Below are 16381 nucleotides of genomic sequence, written 5' to 3' on the forward strand. Positions count from 1 at the left end.
AATACTGTATCAATCACATTAAAAAAGGTTGTTTTTTTATTTACAATATAGTTGAACTTTAAAAATAACGTAGTTATGAAAGTCTAATAAGCTTCAGATTGTAAATGATTCCAAGGTTGCTCGCTGAGATATTTTTGTTTAGTTTTTTTTAATCCTATTTTTCTCAAAAAAAAAAAAAAAACTTGTTGAAAAACAAACTAAAAATACAAACAACAAACAGGAAGTCATGTCCAGAAAGCAACAAATGCTGTGTTTGAATTATCCACTCCTTCACTAAATAGTGAGTCATCCATTTTGTAATGTTGTTGAAAATATTAACTCTAGTTTTTCATTCACTAGTTGGTGCCTGAAAAGCTAGACATGTGGTTCAGTAAAATAGGTTTTACACTACATTGGTGGAAACAGATCATAATCCAGAACCAGCACAGCAGGCTAATCAAAACTAATGCTAACGTCTGCAGCTCATCAGACTCAGTGAAAATACATTTATTATCTGAATGTTTCTGATATGACGTGGCTCATCTCTGTCTGAGTTGCGGGGCTGAGAAATTATGAGAAAATGTGAACTGATCCTTTATGTAAAACATTTAAGTCTAATTATAAAACATTTTAAAGATATGTTGTAATTCACAGAGTTGGTATGCTGGGACATGGAAGACTGGTCCAGCTCTTTACCCTCCCTGGGGTCCTTGGGGGAGGGAGTAGTAGTGAAGAGGGAACTGAGCTGCAAGGCAACTTCCTTCTTTTACTGGTTGGTCTACATTCCTACCCTCACCAATAGTTATGAACTTTAGGTAGTGGCTGAAAGAATGAGATCCTGGATTCAGGCGGTCAAAATGAGTTTTCTCTGCAGGATAGCTGGGATCTCCCTGTTATGGTCACGCTAAAGTTCAATAGATTTGTTGCTTTAAATGTGTCGTCTTAATTTATATAAAATCTTACACGTTGTCACATATGTAACTAATGACTGGGCCTAGATGAGAGCTGAATTTGTGCACTTACACTCCTGCTGTCCAGTCAGTTACACTGAACTAAGGTATTTTGTGTTGCCTTTATCACAGTGTCTGTGGCGTTCTGACTTTACAGAAACTGTGCGGTCATGTCCTTGTGCACATCCACTGGTGGTTTTTAGAGAAGGCTAGTCTAAATCATTTCAATACAACTGAATGCTAATTATTTTATACATTCCATGGAAGTCCAGAACAACCCCCCCCCCCCCCCCCACACACACACACACACACACACACAAAACCACTTCATCCACACCTTCAAGTGTTGATTTGACTATCGCTTTAACTGCGACTCTGGAACTGTGGTCATCAAAGAACTTTAAACACAAACACTAAACTTCATATTCAGGTTTTATTGTGTTCAAACAACAAACAGTTCAGCTGGTTGGCTTTAAAGAGAAATACTCAGAGGTAAATAACAGGAATGCTGAGGTCAGAGAGACTCAGCAGACAGTTTCTTTTCTCGACGTGCTGCTCCAAACTTCTTCTTGGCTTTCAGCTTGAGACCAGCATGATGGGAAACTTTCTTGGCTTTGGCTCCATACCTGGAGGCGCACAGCACAAGACAAGCTAAGACATGCAGGTGTTAATTTCCTGGTGAAGGAGGAAAAAAAATGACAGGATGGTTCTGACTCACCCCGTTCTCCTGGGAGCTTCTTTAAGCAGGCAGGACTTTCGTTTGTGCTCCAGGCTGCCGCAGGTGAAGCAGCCCTCCTTCTCTTGACCACGCCCGCACGAGTGATCCGGGAGGGCACAGCAGCCGCAGGACTGGCAGTGTTTCCACGCTGAGGGGGCAAAATGTTACCAGTTTTACACAGCTGTGAAATAAAACCAACCAGAGCTCATTTTATTCACAGTTCTGATGCTGAGCTCGGATACTTGTCCTTACATGGCTTCACACATTTCTCACATGATGAGCAGTGTTTCCATTCACGGCCATCCTGCACTCACAAACAACAACACAGGTTTATTTGACTAAAAAATGCCTTATTAAAGTTGGAAAATAAATGTGAGTGTAGCAGTTTCATACCTTGGATGGACAGATGTTGCATTTAGCGCAGTGTTTGTTCAGAGTACACACATATCTCTCACATATGGAGCAAAACCTGGACAAAGAAAATTGCATAGCTAATATAAATTATTGAAGAAATTATTAACAAAAGGATACTTTCTCATTTAGATTGTTACTCGATTTTGTACATACATCAGTATGGATTTCATAAAAACCATTTCACTTGCATGGTTACTTCTGGACTAGCTGATAATTAAATTGTTTATAGTATTTTATGTAGATCTGTCAGAAGCTTTTGATACAGTTGGACAAAAAGCTGCAAAAAACACGATTTTCATGATACTAAATTGAAATGAACAGGGTTTTTTTTTGTCCAATAGAAGGCTGTTTGTGTTTAGGGTTGTAATTCCAAGGCTAGACTACACTGTGGGGTTCCTCAGGGATCCATTATTGGAACACTTTTTATTTATGTCAATGATTTACGTAATGTTTCAAATATCCTGACACAAATAATTCAGATGACACAACCCTGGTCCATGCTCCTTCAAACTTTGATGCACTGATTAAGGAAGTAAATGCTAGTTTAACTTCTCAGGATACATGGTTCAAACTGAATAAATATCTGTGAATATAAAAAAAATTGATTTTTTTATTTTCAGAGAAAAAAAACATTATTCTAAGGGTTTATCTAAAATGTCAATTTGTTTGGTTGAAATAACTCAAGTGTCACCTACTGGATTTTTGGAAATTGATGAAAATTTGAGCTGTAAAGATGATCACATTAAGTAAAAGGATAAATACAGTTGAGTAGTTTCAGGTTTGTCTGTTCCACAGGCTAGTATTTTAATTTCCTGTGGAATGTTATATTACATTAATGCAGAGACATAAGTGTGATATTCACAGGTGGGTGGACTAAATCGAAGGTAAGACATGAACTGGACCCTAGTTGCCAATGGCCCTTTGCCATTTTTAGCTATTTGATTGTTATTGTTTGCATGAGTCTTTTGTTCACATGCCAATAATGGAGTTTCTATGATTTTATGATTGTTACACATATACTAAGTTAATCTGGTTTTATTTGGGGAAGGGCTTTACATAAGCTCTTTGATTTTTTTGCCTAATTGTGTTGTGTAAATAAATAAATGGAAAAGAGGGATATATGGAAAATGCTGTTGTGAGACAAAAACAACATTTTATTTTGGACTCTTACTGATCAGAAGTTCCATCTGCTGTTGTCCCTATTAGTTATGAACTGATGGAGTAAGTATACTGGTACCTGTAGCCCTCCTCTTTAGGCAGAACAATGAGTTTGGGTGAAATATTGGTGAAAACCCTGACAGGAGACTGCCTCCTGCCTTTCTTCCCGTGTTTATACAGAGGATGGTTGTCATAGTCCACCTGGTTCAACACAACATCAAAAACACTGAATTATGTACAGAATCTAAGCCCATTAGAACAGTCTGACACGACAAAAATGGAAAAGAATAAACCTTTATTCAGCCCTCAGCAGGGAAACTGACATTACCACAACAACAAAGGTATTGATCACAATAAAAGAAAAACAAATTCTTAAATACATAGAAAAAGTGACAAAGACACTAAAAATAGAGCCAGGAAATAAAGTGAACCTAAAACAATGCCTGGTGTTACTTTGTAAACTAATTACTGTATCTGGTTGGCTCAACAGTTTTAGACACCAGGCAGCAGCTCTGTTCAATGTACTTAAAGGGACAGTTCAGATATTTTCAAGTAGGAGTAGGCAATAAGATAAATCTTTCCATTAGCCATCATCAGTACAGCAAACTGATGACTGACAACATATCTGTGCAGGTGTGCTACAGTGATTACAACAAAGTGAAGATTCGACACAATCTGCTGGCTTCCATTTTACAGATTGGCATTTTATAACATACTGCATGTAAATGTTTTTGTAAAGTGCTCTGAGATGAATAATAAATATTGATGCCCCTGGAAATTGGCTCATGACCAGCCATGATCAATGGTTAGCCAGTCAGCACTCAAAAATCCAATATTATTCCAGTCATTGAACGCATTACAGACTGGCTGCTGCAGGACTGCTAGTTAGGAGAGTTTTTACTGTGTGGAATAAACACTAAGTTAGCTGGATGGACTGTCTGTAAGGGGTTTACAAATAAAATCTGTGTAAGAACAAGAGGTAGAGAAGCTATTAGAAGGAAACAGTGTTTTTACAGAAGAATATTCTCTGCTCTTCATCATGTGAGCTGACAGTCGGTTTGAGCTGGAGCCCAGCAGACAGAAGAGTGGACTACAGCTCTGTTTTTTCCCATTAGTTTTTAACTTTGGTCTGTCATCAAACCTGGTGGATTAAAATCTGTTAGCAGGTTTTTGTGCTGGAAACACTTTCATCTGAGGCAGGCACAGAGATGTTACTGCTAGAAATGCTACTGGTGCTAATAAAGCTAATCTAGTTTTAGTTTTACTAAAATGAGAAAATCCTTTTTACTGTGGACCTGTTGTCATCCAGCTGATATCTCCTCTGCTCTTAATATGTTTAATTATTGATTGTTAACAGCATAAAGGATGGTAGTTACAGTCAAATGAGCCCTTTAATAATTTTATTAAGATTGCAGCATATTGTGTCAATGTCAATTTTGACCGGACTATCCCTTTAAAAGCCAAACACACATAAAAACATGTCACATAAAACTAAAATTAAAGATGGATGTTTCAATAAATATTACACTATTGGATGCTATTTGATGTAATGTGAGAGTGAACAACAAATCCCTACAGATATTTCTGATGAATATACAGTGTCCTGCTGGTACCTGGTAGTCCAACATGGTGAAAGAGGGGAGACACTCCAGGATGCGAGGCTCAAAGAAATACGGAAAGATCCACATCATGGCCATCTGAACGTTACTGTCACCTGAACAGAAGCAGATCAGAGTCAAACACACAAGTACAAGCCTCTCAGAACAGATTAACGGTGTTAAAAACACAGATCTGACCTTTTGATGAGATCAGTACAAGCAGATTAAAACTGGATGAGCTCTTCAGGTGAAATATTACTGATCCTCTTTTACCAAGTGTGCTTAAGTTTTCTAACATGTCAAATTTAGATTCAGAGCCTTTTTCCCAACTCATACATCAACCAGGGGTTTATATTGTTAGAAATGAACAAAGTTTATCAATAGGATCTTCTTTTAATCATGTCTCATTGTTATGGCCCGCCCTGGTGGCGCAATAATGTTTTTGCCTCCGTTCATGTGTCTGTTACCAAAGTATCCAATAAATTAAAAGAATATATATATTTGCTATACATCTACACTTGATTAACCTTTGGAGATGACTTAATTCAAGAAGGCTACCACAGCTAATTAACTCCTAGAAAACATCCAAATGCCTTTACTTCAGTCAATTTTACAGATATTGGGCTAAAATTAAGTGTGGATGTGGCTGAGAGTCTTTCACAAAACATGCTCCAAGTTCTACTCATTGTATGGGAACTTTGGTTAAAACTTTGGCAATAACTGTTGGAGTAAACCTTGCCTGTCTGTTAGCAAAATATCTCATAAACCACAGGATGGATTTTAATAGAACTTTCAAAAAAGGAGAGCAGAAAAAAAATAATCACTGAACATCTGCAGCTGATCAACATTTGGAATCAACTTAATTCAAGATGGCCACCAAAGGAAATCAAAGTTAGCCAACACAAAAACATCAGTAACTCTGTAATTTTTAGGGATAATGAGCAAAGATTTGATGTGGTAGTAGGAGCGTGACATCTCACAATATTGCATGTTATTTTCAAGGTTTAAGGGGAATGGGTACAACTCCAAACTCCAAAACTATGAAAGGCAGTTGGTGATAGGTATTCCGTCAAATAATGCTAGGCCTTTAATTGTCTTTACCATAAAAAGAAACCTCTCGTTTAGAAGTAAAAAGCTGCTGACCAGAGTTCTGCAGCTTCCTCCACGTCTGTGATATCAGAGAGAAGCTGTTGGCCAGAGGCTTCACCAGGCCACCGAACGGAGGGTCAGCCACCATCACCACCTTCTCCCCGCCCACCTCCCCAAGGAAGGCATCCAGGACTGCACTGGAGGCCTGATGAGACACAACCCTCCATCATCCGGAGCTGGAAGCAGAAACCTTTACATCACGTTCAACCGAACTCTCACCTCGCCATCGAAGAAGTGATGGTTGAACATGTTGTAGTGACAGAACTCCTCTTGATTGTAGAACTGGGCATACCTGAAACACACACACATCAGATTCATGTGCTTTTAATATCACTTTCTGTGGGGCAGGCCCAGCAAACAAGTTTGAACTCATCTACTGTATACACACACACAAACACACTCCTCAGGTTGTGTCAGCAGGCTGCAGCTTGTAACAGAGGAACACACCTTCTCTGCACACATTCTTAATGAAAAAACAACCAGGACGCCACACAGAGAACTCAGGTAAGACAATATTAATCGTTAGATTTAAAAAACTTTATTAAATCTGAATTTAGGGCTGCGGCCTCGTAATCCTGAGGCTGTGGGTTCGAGGACAGGTAGCGTCAGGAAGGGCATCCTGCGTAAAACTGCAGCCAAATCTTTGGCTCGATCGCTGTTGTGACCCCTGAAGGGAGGAGCTGAAAGAAAAACAACATTAAATCTGTATATAACGATCATTTGGAACGGCCTTATCTGAAGTATAAAATGAGCTTTAGAGGTTACAGTGGACAGATTGTTTAATATAATGCTTTTGCAGCTAAATAAGTGCAGTATATGTCAAACATTCATGTATAACATTCAGAAAAGTTATATATATGATTTCTTTGCAGATTCTATGTATAAAAAACGCGTATATGTATAAAAAAAGGAACTAGTTTCCTCACCTGACACACGCAGAGCATGCGCCAGAATTCAAAATGACTGAAGCAGATGTTTTAAGTGTTTATATTTTTGTTCAGCTCGTGAGAAATGGCAGAAAAAGAGTCACCATCCGTTGGACAGCCCACAGTGGTTCAGTTACAGAGTGAGCTCTCAGCGCCCCCTGATGGTCTTAGCAGCCTACTGCAAGACGTGTTGAGCTTCACTCCTCTGGACTCCAACACTGATGAGGTTGTTCAACCTTTCCCACGATCACCTAAACTACAGAAGAAGACGACCAAACCTGCCCCGCTCTCTCAGGTAAATGTCTGTATGAGATTAGATAGTCTTTACAAAATGGGGAAAAGTTTCTGAGCAACAGCAAAATCACCTGTAGTTGAGGGAGAAAAGTGGTACCCTTTGGTACTGTGGGAAGCCATAGGTACAGTATATTATCATATATTAATTTATCTAGGGTCATTTCCTTACTGTAGAACTCAGTCAACTGGGTGTTTCACTTTTCTTTTATTTAGTTAGTTTATTGCTTAGGAGATGTTATTCAGAGATGCTTTTTATTTTGCATGAAATCTGAGCCAAATTATTGAAGCAAATGCCCTTTAATTTTTTGTTTTATTTAATTTTTTAGTAAAAGAAAATGGATGGTTGGATAGTATTATTTTCTTAAGAGATTTACCATTCTAACAGGTGGAACAGCAGCACAGTGGTTAAAGCTGTTGCATCCCAGCAAGAAGGTTGCAGGATCGCTTCCTGGCCTGGGGCCTTTCTGGGTGGAGTTTACATGTTCTCCCTGAGCTCACCTGGGTTTACCCTGGGTACTCCGGTTTCCTCCCATAGACCAAAAACATGCATGTTAGGTTCATTGGCAACTCTAAAATTGTCCCTAGGTGTGAGTGAGAGCATGAATAACTGTTTGTCTCTGTGTGTCCCTGTGATGGACTTGAGACCTGTCCAGGGTGTCCCCTGACCCTCACACAGTGAATGCTGGAGATAGATACCAGCTCCCTGTGACCTGGAAAGGAGAAGTGGGTAAAGAAAATGGATGGATGGTGGATGGCTATATCATTCTGGATACCTTCCATGGCCTGTGTTACACAATTCTGATTGAATATAAATAGACAGTAAAATAACCTTTTTTTTTTTATTGAATTTACCAGTTGACCAGGGTCTTACACATTGGGATCATTAAATATCAGGTGCCTACATGATGGCTCAGTAATCCAAAATTTATTAGGTTGTAATACAAACGTGTTTTTCAACAGGAGCAATTATCTAGACGCATGGAGGAGCTGAAAGCTGAGAAAGCCAAAACCGAGGCCCATATACAATCTCTGAAGAAACGCAAAGCAGATCTCTCTGTAAGTATTGAACCAAGCAGTGCTAGCACTTACAGCAGTTACTGTACTGGTGTCATACCATTAACTAGAACTGCTAACAAGTTGATCGTGAACCCATAGCGGACCACGGAGATGATGAAGCAGCAGGTTCGAGAGCACTTTGAGAACATGCGGCACGTCCTACAGCAGGATGAGCACGCCGTCCTGGACTCTCTGGAGCTGGACCTGAAAAGGACAAGGACCAGGCTGGACCAGGTTCTGAAGAACTGGATGAACCATCAAGAGCAAGTCTCAAAAAGTATCAGCGCTATTCAGGGAGCACTGAGCAGGAATCCCACAGCGGAGGAAGACAGGAAGGTATGATTCAAACTCTGTTTCCAAACCATGGTTTAAAAACAAACTGACTGAGGGGGTCTTACTAAGGTTTATTTTTCTGCTTTTCTTTTCTTTCCAAAAGAGTCACTCAGATACCATCAGGTAAAACACTTCATTATCATATGAAAAGTTTCCAGCTATAATCCACAACATTCACCTTAGCTTTGTTCTGCACCCATTCCAGTCCCAAAAAGCCAGACGCCTCAGAGATGGAAATCAGACTCAATAAAGAAAGATTTGAGAAGCTCCTAAAAACCCTCTCCTCCATCTCCAAAAGCCTGAAGGTCCAGCTGCAAAGGAAGACTCTACTCTTAGGTAATTTGGTTATGATTTTTGGAAAATATTGAGAGAAATAACTTAAAGGAGCTGACTGACTGAGGAGCTCTGGATACTTCTGTGCATTGGTTCGCTCTCCTTGATGGAACTTCACATGGAACTTCTGCACATGCTCAAACCCCCCCACACACAACCTATCACATGTAATGGGTAGCCCACTGCACTCTTAATATGCCACTAAAGACCCCGCCCAAACTTTTATGTCGTAGCAAGGTTGTCATCCAGTGTGAGGGGGGCTTTCAGACCAAACAACTCATCTGTCTATCAGTTTATTTATCTTGTTGTCAGGTCTTTCCAAGATCACATAAATTCACACTGCACAGCTGATAAGCAGCACCATGTCCCCACACTTAACAACTTGTCTGACAGATCCTTAATGAGCTGGTGACCCTGTTTTGTCATCAGTCATAGCTGCAGAATGGGAAAGGGAGTAAAGCTATGTTTTTCCAGGGATATGGATATATTTAAGACTTTTGGAAAAATTGCCCAGGCAAATGGGAATAAAATGTTGGCAGGAGTCCCTGATTGTAGCATACACCTTTATAAGTAAAAGGAAAAATAACAGATCTATCATTTATGCAATAAAATAAATTTCCTATTTAAAATAAGGTGATTTTTAGAATATTGATGTTCATGTAAAGATTACTACTGATGTACCAACCAGTTCTCCTAAACATTCAAAACCACCTCTTTGTACTAATGCTAAATTCATTGCTGATACTTTTGTGGGATGATTTCTCTTTTCCTATTCAGATTCATCTCCCACTGTGATTGACAGGCAGACATGCCATAACCAGATCACAGTGACCTCAGAGGGGCGGAGCCTGTTCTTCTCCAGCTCTCCTGGCTCGACTCCGGAGCACCCTCTCCGGTTCGACAAGGTGTGCTGCGCTCTGGGCTCGACTCCGGTCTCAGCAGGTCAGAATTACTGGGAGGTCGATGTCCGCTGCTGCTCAGCCTGGGCTGTGGGCGTGGCCTACGGCAGGCTGGAGAGGAAGGGCCAGGACAAGGGCGCCAAGCTGGGTCGGAACAGAAACTCGTGGTGCATAGAGCTCAGGAACAGGAATCTGTCTGCTTGGCACAACAACCGGCATGTGGTGTGTCAGGGTGTGGGGCAGAGTCCTCCGAGAAGAGTGGGAGTGTGGGTGAACTACGATAAGGGTCAGCTGATGTTTTACGATGCAGACAGAATGGTCGTCCTGCAGAGGTTCTCGGCGGCCATCACTCCGGTGTTTGACCGGGCTCATCACCAGTTCACCGAGCCCTTGTATCCTGCCATACGCTTCCTGAAACCAACGGAGAACCAGAACGGGCCGAACCACCTGAAATTCAGTCATCTGGATTCCTTTTAAAGGTCCAAACTGCAGAGACATTTCAGCTGTACATACATAAAATCTTTTCATGGACTGATTTAATGTGTTTTATAAACTTAAGATGCTGAAATTCAGAACAACATGTTGGTAACATGGGGAGTGTTTGCTTCAGTGCTTTGTGTGTGTATCTTTTGTAGTTGTTTTAAAGTTTTGTATCAATTTATTTGAATTGATCTCAGTTATTTTAGTGTCACTGCAGTTTGGACAAACTCCAGCCTGTTAAGGCCCCAGAATTTACAGATTCTCCAGAATTCACAATGTTTCCTACTTGAACCAGATTTACACAGGTGGAAAAAAATGCAACTTTGTTACCCTATTGTTTATTGAACATGACCAAGCATGGTACTCATTTAGCACAGGAGGATTCAGTTCAGGCTTCCATCGACATTAGCCTGTAAAGACGCTGGTGTATGAGGAGCAGCAAATCCTACTTACCTGAAATGGAATATGGGCAGTGATAGGCTCTTTCCTTTTTCCTTTTCACATTTGCTAATTTAACAGTTTTTTCCTCCTTGATTAACTTTCTCTGTCTTTGGAATGTTTCACCATAAAACAGTGTCATTCTATGTCAGGAATCCTGCATCAGGACCAATAGTGCATTAGGTTGAGATTTTGGACTTACTTCACATTCTGGTCTCAAATGGCCACCTTTTCATACTTCGGTATGCGACGGTTCTGTAAAACAACCGTGCACCTCCTTCACACTTGATGATGACCCTGCTATGACCCATTAGAATGTTGATACCTCAATATGTGCCACCATGGTGAAAAACCACAATGTCACGATGACAGTTTTGTGCGTACTCAAAAGCATTTTGGACCTATCATGCCTCTGGAAACCTCGCCAAGCCCATCAACTTTCTGGTTGATTTTGACATCACAGTGGGGGTGTCATACTGTTTTTACACCTGGGAGCAACCTGGCCAGTTGTTTCCTAATTAGGGTTGGGCAATTCGACTGATCGAAGTCCATTAGGCATCAGATTCTTTATTAAGGGCAATATTCTCCATTTTATTTTAGCTAGTTTAACTTTCCCTCTCAAGAATATTTGACCAGTAAATGAGTGTACAAATCAGATCCATGCTGTAATACAGCCTGATTGTGTGCAATCCACCTCATCAGTGCAGTCTGATGGCTGTAGGACACTGCTGTTGTTCTATTGCTCAAAAAGCTCTAATTAACATCAATTTGTGAATAATTCATTTTGTAATAAAAAATGTCAAATGATAACGTACAGTTAAAAATTGTTTTGAGAGAATTTTTTTTTAAGAAAAACCACACAAGCGTCAGCTGTCTAAATACAAGAAAAACAAGAAAAAAAATGGCACAGTCCACAGGTGAAATATGGATTTTCATTTTAAGCACAAACTGCTGCAACCTAATCTTAGGTTTGGAGTGGTGGTTAGCAGGGTGGAGGAGGGGTTTGATTGGTGGAACCATTATGGTGGTGTCAAATATTTGAAGAAAAATTGAATAATTACAAATGAATTTAAAGAGTTATTCTGCTTAAAATGCACATCTGTCTCCCAGTTGTCTTTACAGCACAAACTCGTTTCTGTCTCAAGGCCAGCACTTCTCCTGTTCCTTTTTATTTCTATATAATCTGCAACTTTACCCAAAGTCCAAATCTTCACCATGGCCCTGTCACTCCAGCTGGCATGCTGACATGTCAGATAGGCTGCTCTTATTTATAGTAGTAGCAGGGATCATTTAGTTGAAGGGCTAGATGACCACTACGACTGAATCCCCACTTAAAAACCCTACCTGAAGACATAAAAACAATGGGGAAGGGCCAAGAGAAAAGTGGGCCACTGCCACAAGATGAACAAGGAGACACGCATGTTTCGCTTTTGCTGCTCAAAACTTCTGCACAGTTTTACACATCACAATGAGTGTCAGTAGCTAACAGTTTTAAGAAAGCAATACAGATGACAAAAAAACATTACCTGAAATCAATGTCCAGCAGCAGACTTTTCATTGGTTTCTGTTTTTGCTCCAGGTTCCGTAGCTTGATCAGCTCCTGCAGCCTGACACACACAACAACAATCAGTACTGATGGTGCATGATTTATAAACTCTACAGGTTTAAAATCTGCCACTTATCCTAAATATATCTGAGAAACTGTCTTACTTTATATTACAACAGGTAAACAGATTAAAATGATTACTGATAAGAATTAGGTAGTGAAAACTCTCTTTGTCAAAGTTATGTTGAGAAACAAACAGTAACTATCACAGGAAAGTGAAACTTTCCACTAAATCCAGAATCCAGTTCTTTAATTTTACCTACATTTTAAGGAGTCATCTTTGCCTTTTGTAGTCTATTTCTTAGTTTCAATCTTTAAAAAAATATCTTGTGCCAAAGAGCTATTTATTACCTAATCAAAGATCTATTTGCAGGTCTATTTGTGGTACAGATAAGTCTTCAGCCTAACAGAGAGCTCTAAACATGTTTGTTACAGTCACGTTAACCGTGGCTCCATTCATGTTGGAACCAACATTTGACTTGCAAATGTTTCCTTGCAGTCAACACGTGGAAGAAACTGTAGATTTGCATCAGTTTAATGTTCTTATTACATACAGCTGGTGAGCAAAGGACTAAATTACTACTGAGATAAAAAAAAATTATTATTAGGTATAATTTCTGATATTTCTGAGTTTTTACTCAGGATGGGACACTTGAATCAAAGTGCTGAATCGAGTGCTGAGAGGGAAGGGCAATTTTTGATGGAAACAAACCCTGACACAGGTTTTCTCCCAGAAATAACTAAATCGATGGAGGAGGATTCACTCTGGATGCAGACCTGCTGCTGGCTTATCTACAGATACACGAGACATATTTCTTATATATTAGTTTCACGCTTTACTACATCCTGACTCATAGAGGAGACAAGATGGCATCTCTTTTTTTAAAAAGTGTTTTTTGTGTTTAACTCACCTGTCCTGGGATCCTCCTTCCCACTGTGTTATTGTTGTCTTTACCCATTTCTGACAGTTTGTTTTTATGTAAAGCATTTTGTAAATTTTGGTTTAGAAATGTGTCATATAAATTAAAAATACTTACTCTCCATTTCTTATCATGTAATTTTTAGTTTTGTGGGGAATTATTTCTTTTAACTGTTAACTTTTGGGTTATAAAAAAAATCCAGGGCTGTTTGAAATAAATAAAAGAAATGAAGCCCATCAGAGCAACACAAACATTACAGCTGATGACACAAGGGTTCAATAATACCTCGGTGGAACAAAGCCACAGATGTGAGGTTCCTCTGCAGCTGTTTACCTCTTTTTGTCTATATTGTTTAAGTTTTTTGTACAGCTACAGCATCTATAGTTCAATTTAAACAAGACGGACCAAGTTGTCTAAAAACAGACCAAAATACAGTAAAAATGGCAGTGAAAATGACAAAAAAAAGATCCTTTATGAAACTTATTTGTTGAGCTGCAAAATCACATCACAAATATACATTCAGTTGAAAACTGAAAAGTAATTTTTTGGTTGTTCCAGTTTCTTAGAAAGTTATAAAGAAATTAATTTAATGTTTTTGGTCATAGGGATATATACATGACAGCTCTTATTCTGCATCAAACAGCAGAGGGCAGTACAGAGCACCCAAAGCCATCATAACACGGACTATTTTCCACTGATGCCTCAAGAAGCTTGATCTGGCTATAACTAGATTTTGGCACAACTCATCAGCAGCTCTTTTACTCAAAGACTCTGATATGAAATGTTTCCAGGTTTGGATATCTGCTGAACTCCAGACAACACTTTAAAATAGAGGGAAAAGAGAAGAGGAAAGAGAAATGTTGGGCTGATCTACATCCAGCTGGAATCAAAGTAAAAAGGATGCAGTTATTCACAGTATGATTTATATTCTCAGTCACAACAGCATGTGGAAAAAAAACAAAAAACAAATCTATGTTCTGTCTTGGACCTCACCTGGGCGCGCCCACGCACAGAACCTTCCCGTATCCCAGGCTGGCTAGGGCGTCCAGCAAGAAGAGCGCGCTGCGGTTGGTGAACAGGTACTGGGCGTGGCTCTTCTTGTTGTCCAGCGGACGCAGCAGGACGCTGGGCCTCCTGAGCTGCGCCGCGGTGACGCCCGCCGTTCTGTGAGCGGCGTGAGCTGCGTGCTCCGCCGGCAGGAGCAGAGTCTGACAATCCTCGCAGAACTTCTTCTTATCCGGAGGAAGCGAGACAAACATCTCGAGCCTGAGGGACACAGGTCAGAGGTCACGCTGTCGTTGTTTGAAGAGGCGGCCTGTTGCTCATTAGAGAGGGGTGACCTCTCACCTCTTACAGTACTCCTGCTGCGTGAACGGTTGCCTCTTGGACCGGTTCTCTGCCTCTCGCGCCAGCAGACGGGCCTCTGACACCTTCAGGTAAATGTGTTAAACCAGTGGTTACATGAACTATACAAATGAGACATTTTGCCACAAAATACTAATAAATAATAAGGAGAACTGACTTTTTCATCTTCCCACTGAAAAAAGTTGCAGTCCTTCCTGTCTCGGCAGGCTGAACAGGCATAAAACCGTCTTCCTGCGTTTCCTCCTTTGCTGACCTTCTCAAATAGTAAAGTTGGACCTGGTGAAACAGAAGATGTGATAGCACATAATGTTTTTATATGGTAAACCCAATTAATGGAGATAAAGCATGCGTAATATACAGCTGAAACCAGATGCTTACAAACATTTTACATAAAGGCACTTTTTTAACCATTTTTTTCTCACTGTCTGACATTAAATTAGACCAAATCTTTCCTGTTTGTTTTAGGCCAGTTAGGATTCCCCAAAATAAGTGTATGTAAACATCTGGTTTCAACTGGAAGTTTTATGCTGCTTTTAGCAACATAAGGAGTCTCTGAAGAGTCTGTATCCCATGGAAGATCATTTAGAGCTGAACCGACCAGTTTAAGTGTTGTCACTGTTTTTTAGACCTGGTCTAAGGTAGTATGAGCAAACAGAAAAGAACTTTGGCAATCTTAAAAACACAATGATGTCAGGTTAATTAAAGTTTTAGTTAAACCCCATGGTCACAGTCACTGATTTAAAGTTATATTATTAAGCCGAATTGATCTAAACACAATACTCACTCGAAATAGCTGTTACCTGGGGTGTCCAATGTGTTTGTATGCTTTAAAAAGCCAAACAATGATCAAATAAAGGATTGTGTTAATGCAGTTTGGTGTTGTTCTCACCGTGCGGACAACATGGCGCTGGTTTATCGCCGTCTGGAAGAATGACTTCTATCCCGAGACCGTCAGGGTTTGACTCGGTTAAATCCATGTCTCAAAGATTACACCGCTTACTGATTTCGCATCAAAACTTTCAGTGGCTCATGACAACACGGGAGCCATGCTGCTTCATGTCGCGCAAATCTGACGTAAGGAGCTCTTTCAACGGAACTACATTTCCCATGTGTCCCTGCGCACTCGAACGCAGCTCGAGGACCGGGAGCTGTCTGCTGGATGCTGAAGCTCCAGTCAAGTAACAATGCGCTCTCTATTAGCGAACTGGAGACCGGAAGTTTGTGAGTCTGTTCATCAAAGTAAAATCTTTAAAATAACCTTCTTAAGTTTAGTTTAATATTCTAGCAAAATGTGAAATAAATTTTGAAATGTGCTAATACAGCTACTGCCCGAACGTCTTCCCTGAAGTCCAATTTTTTGTACCTGCTTTTGTAATAATCAAAGCTAAGAAAATGCTGACATTTTGATCTATAAACCGCGTAAGAAGTGTAAAGAGAACCAAGATTAAAAAAATTGTTGCCAGTGGCTCATTATAGTCACCATGGTAACCACACAGCTGTGTCTCTCACTCCCTGACTGCACTCTTATACTCAACAGAAATTTCAATGCAACACTTTGGTTTTTGCTCCCATTTTTCATGAGCTGAACTCAAAGACCTAAGACTTTTTCTATGTGCACAAAAGGCATTTTCTCTTAAATATCGTTCACAAATTTGTGTAAATCTGTGTTAGTGAGCAGAGATAATCCATCCACCTCCCAGGTGTGGCAAGATGCTGATTAGACGGCATGATTATAACAGAGGTGTGCCTGAGGCTGGCCACAAGA

The 16381-nt window shown here is 40.0% G+C and overlaps 2 protein-coding genes across 2 annotated transcripts; one reads left to right on the forward strand and one right to left on the reverse strand.

Annotated features, from left to right (window-relative positions):
• Nucleotides 1-1348: 1348 nt before the first annotated feature.
• On the reverse strand, nucleotides 1349-15719 carry zcchc4 (zinc finger, CCHC domain containing 4). The gene is made up of 13 exons (XM_017430247.3): nucleotides 15506-15719; nucleotides 14774-14892; nucleotides 14599-14681; nucleotides 14245-14517; nucleotides 12252-12332; nucleotides 6186-6258; nucleotides 5961-6111; nucleotides 4833-4933; nucleotides 3299-3420; nucleotides 2041-2116; nucleotides 1900-1951; nucleotides 1648-1795; nucleotides 1349-1555 (listed from the first exon to the last, which is right to left on the reverse strand). Exons 1-13 carry the CDS (start codon nucleotides 15591-15593, stop codon nucleotides 1444-1446), a joined length of 1479 nt encoding a protein of 492 aa, XP_017285736.1. The 5' UTR covers nucleotides 15594-15719; the 3' UTR covers nucleotides 1349-1443.
• Nucleotides 6336-13377, forward strand: si:dkey-219e21.4 (nuclear factor 7, ovary). The gene is made up of 7 exons (XM_017430248.3): nucleotides 6336-6470; nucleotides 6968-7187; nucleotides 8147-8242; nucleotides 8342-8578; nucleotides 8679-8698; nucleotides 8781-8911; nucleotides 9686-13377. Exons 2-7 carry the CDS (start codon nucleotides 6978-6980, stop codon nucleotides 10282-10284), a joined length of 1293 nt encoding a protein of 430 aa, XP_017285737.1. The 5' UTR covers nucleotides 6336-6470; nucleotides 6968-6977; the 3' UTR covers nucleotides 10285-13377.
• Nucleotides 15720-16381: the final 662 nt, after the last annotated feature.

The sequence above is a fragment of the Kryptolebias marmoratus genome, linkage group LG7 (genome assembly GCF_001649575.2).
Source record: "Kryptolebias marmoratus isolate JLee-2015 linkage group LG7, ASM164957v2, whole genome shotgun sequence".
Lineage (NCBI taxonomy): Eukaryota > Metazoa > Chordata > Actinopteri > Cyprinodontiformes > Rivulidae > Kryptolebias > Kryptolebias marmoratus.

Bases quoted from the DNA above. Each gene is read 5' to 3' on its own strand.
- si:dkey-219e21.4 (XM_017430248.3), top strand. From the start codon at position 6,978: ATGGCAGAAAAAGAGTCACCATCCGTTGGACAGCCCACAGTGGTTCAG. The intron at 7,188-8,146 runs GTAAATGTCTGT...GTTTTTCAACAG, and splicing joins AACCTGCCCCGCTCTCTCAG to GAGCAATTATCTAGACGCAT. The intron at 8,243-8,341 runs GTAAGTATTGAA...GTGAACCCATAG, and splicing joins AACGCAAAGCAGATCTCTCT to CGGACCACGGAGATGATGAA.
- zcchc4 (XM_017430247.3), bottom strand. From the start codon at position 15,593: ATGGATTTAACCGAGTCAAACCCTGACGGTCTCGGGATAGAAGTCATT. The intron at 14,893-15,505 runs GTGAGAACAACA...CTGTTTCACCAG, and splicing joins AGCGCCATGTTGTCCGCACG to GTCCAACTTTACTATTTGAG. The intron at 4,934-5,960 runs GTCAGCAGCTTT...GCTTCTGTTCAG, and splicing joins GAGGAAGCTGCAGAACTCTG to GTGACAGTAACGTTCAGATG.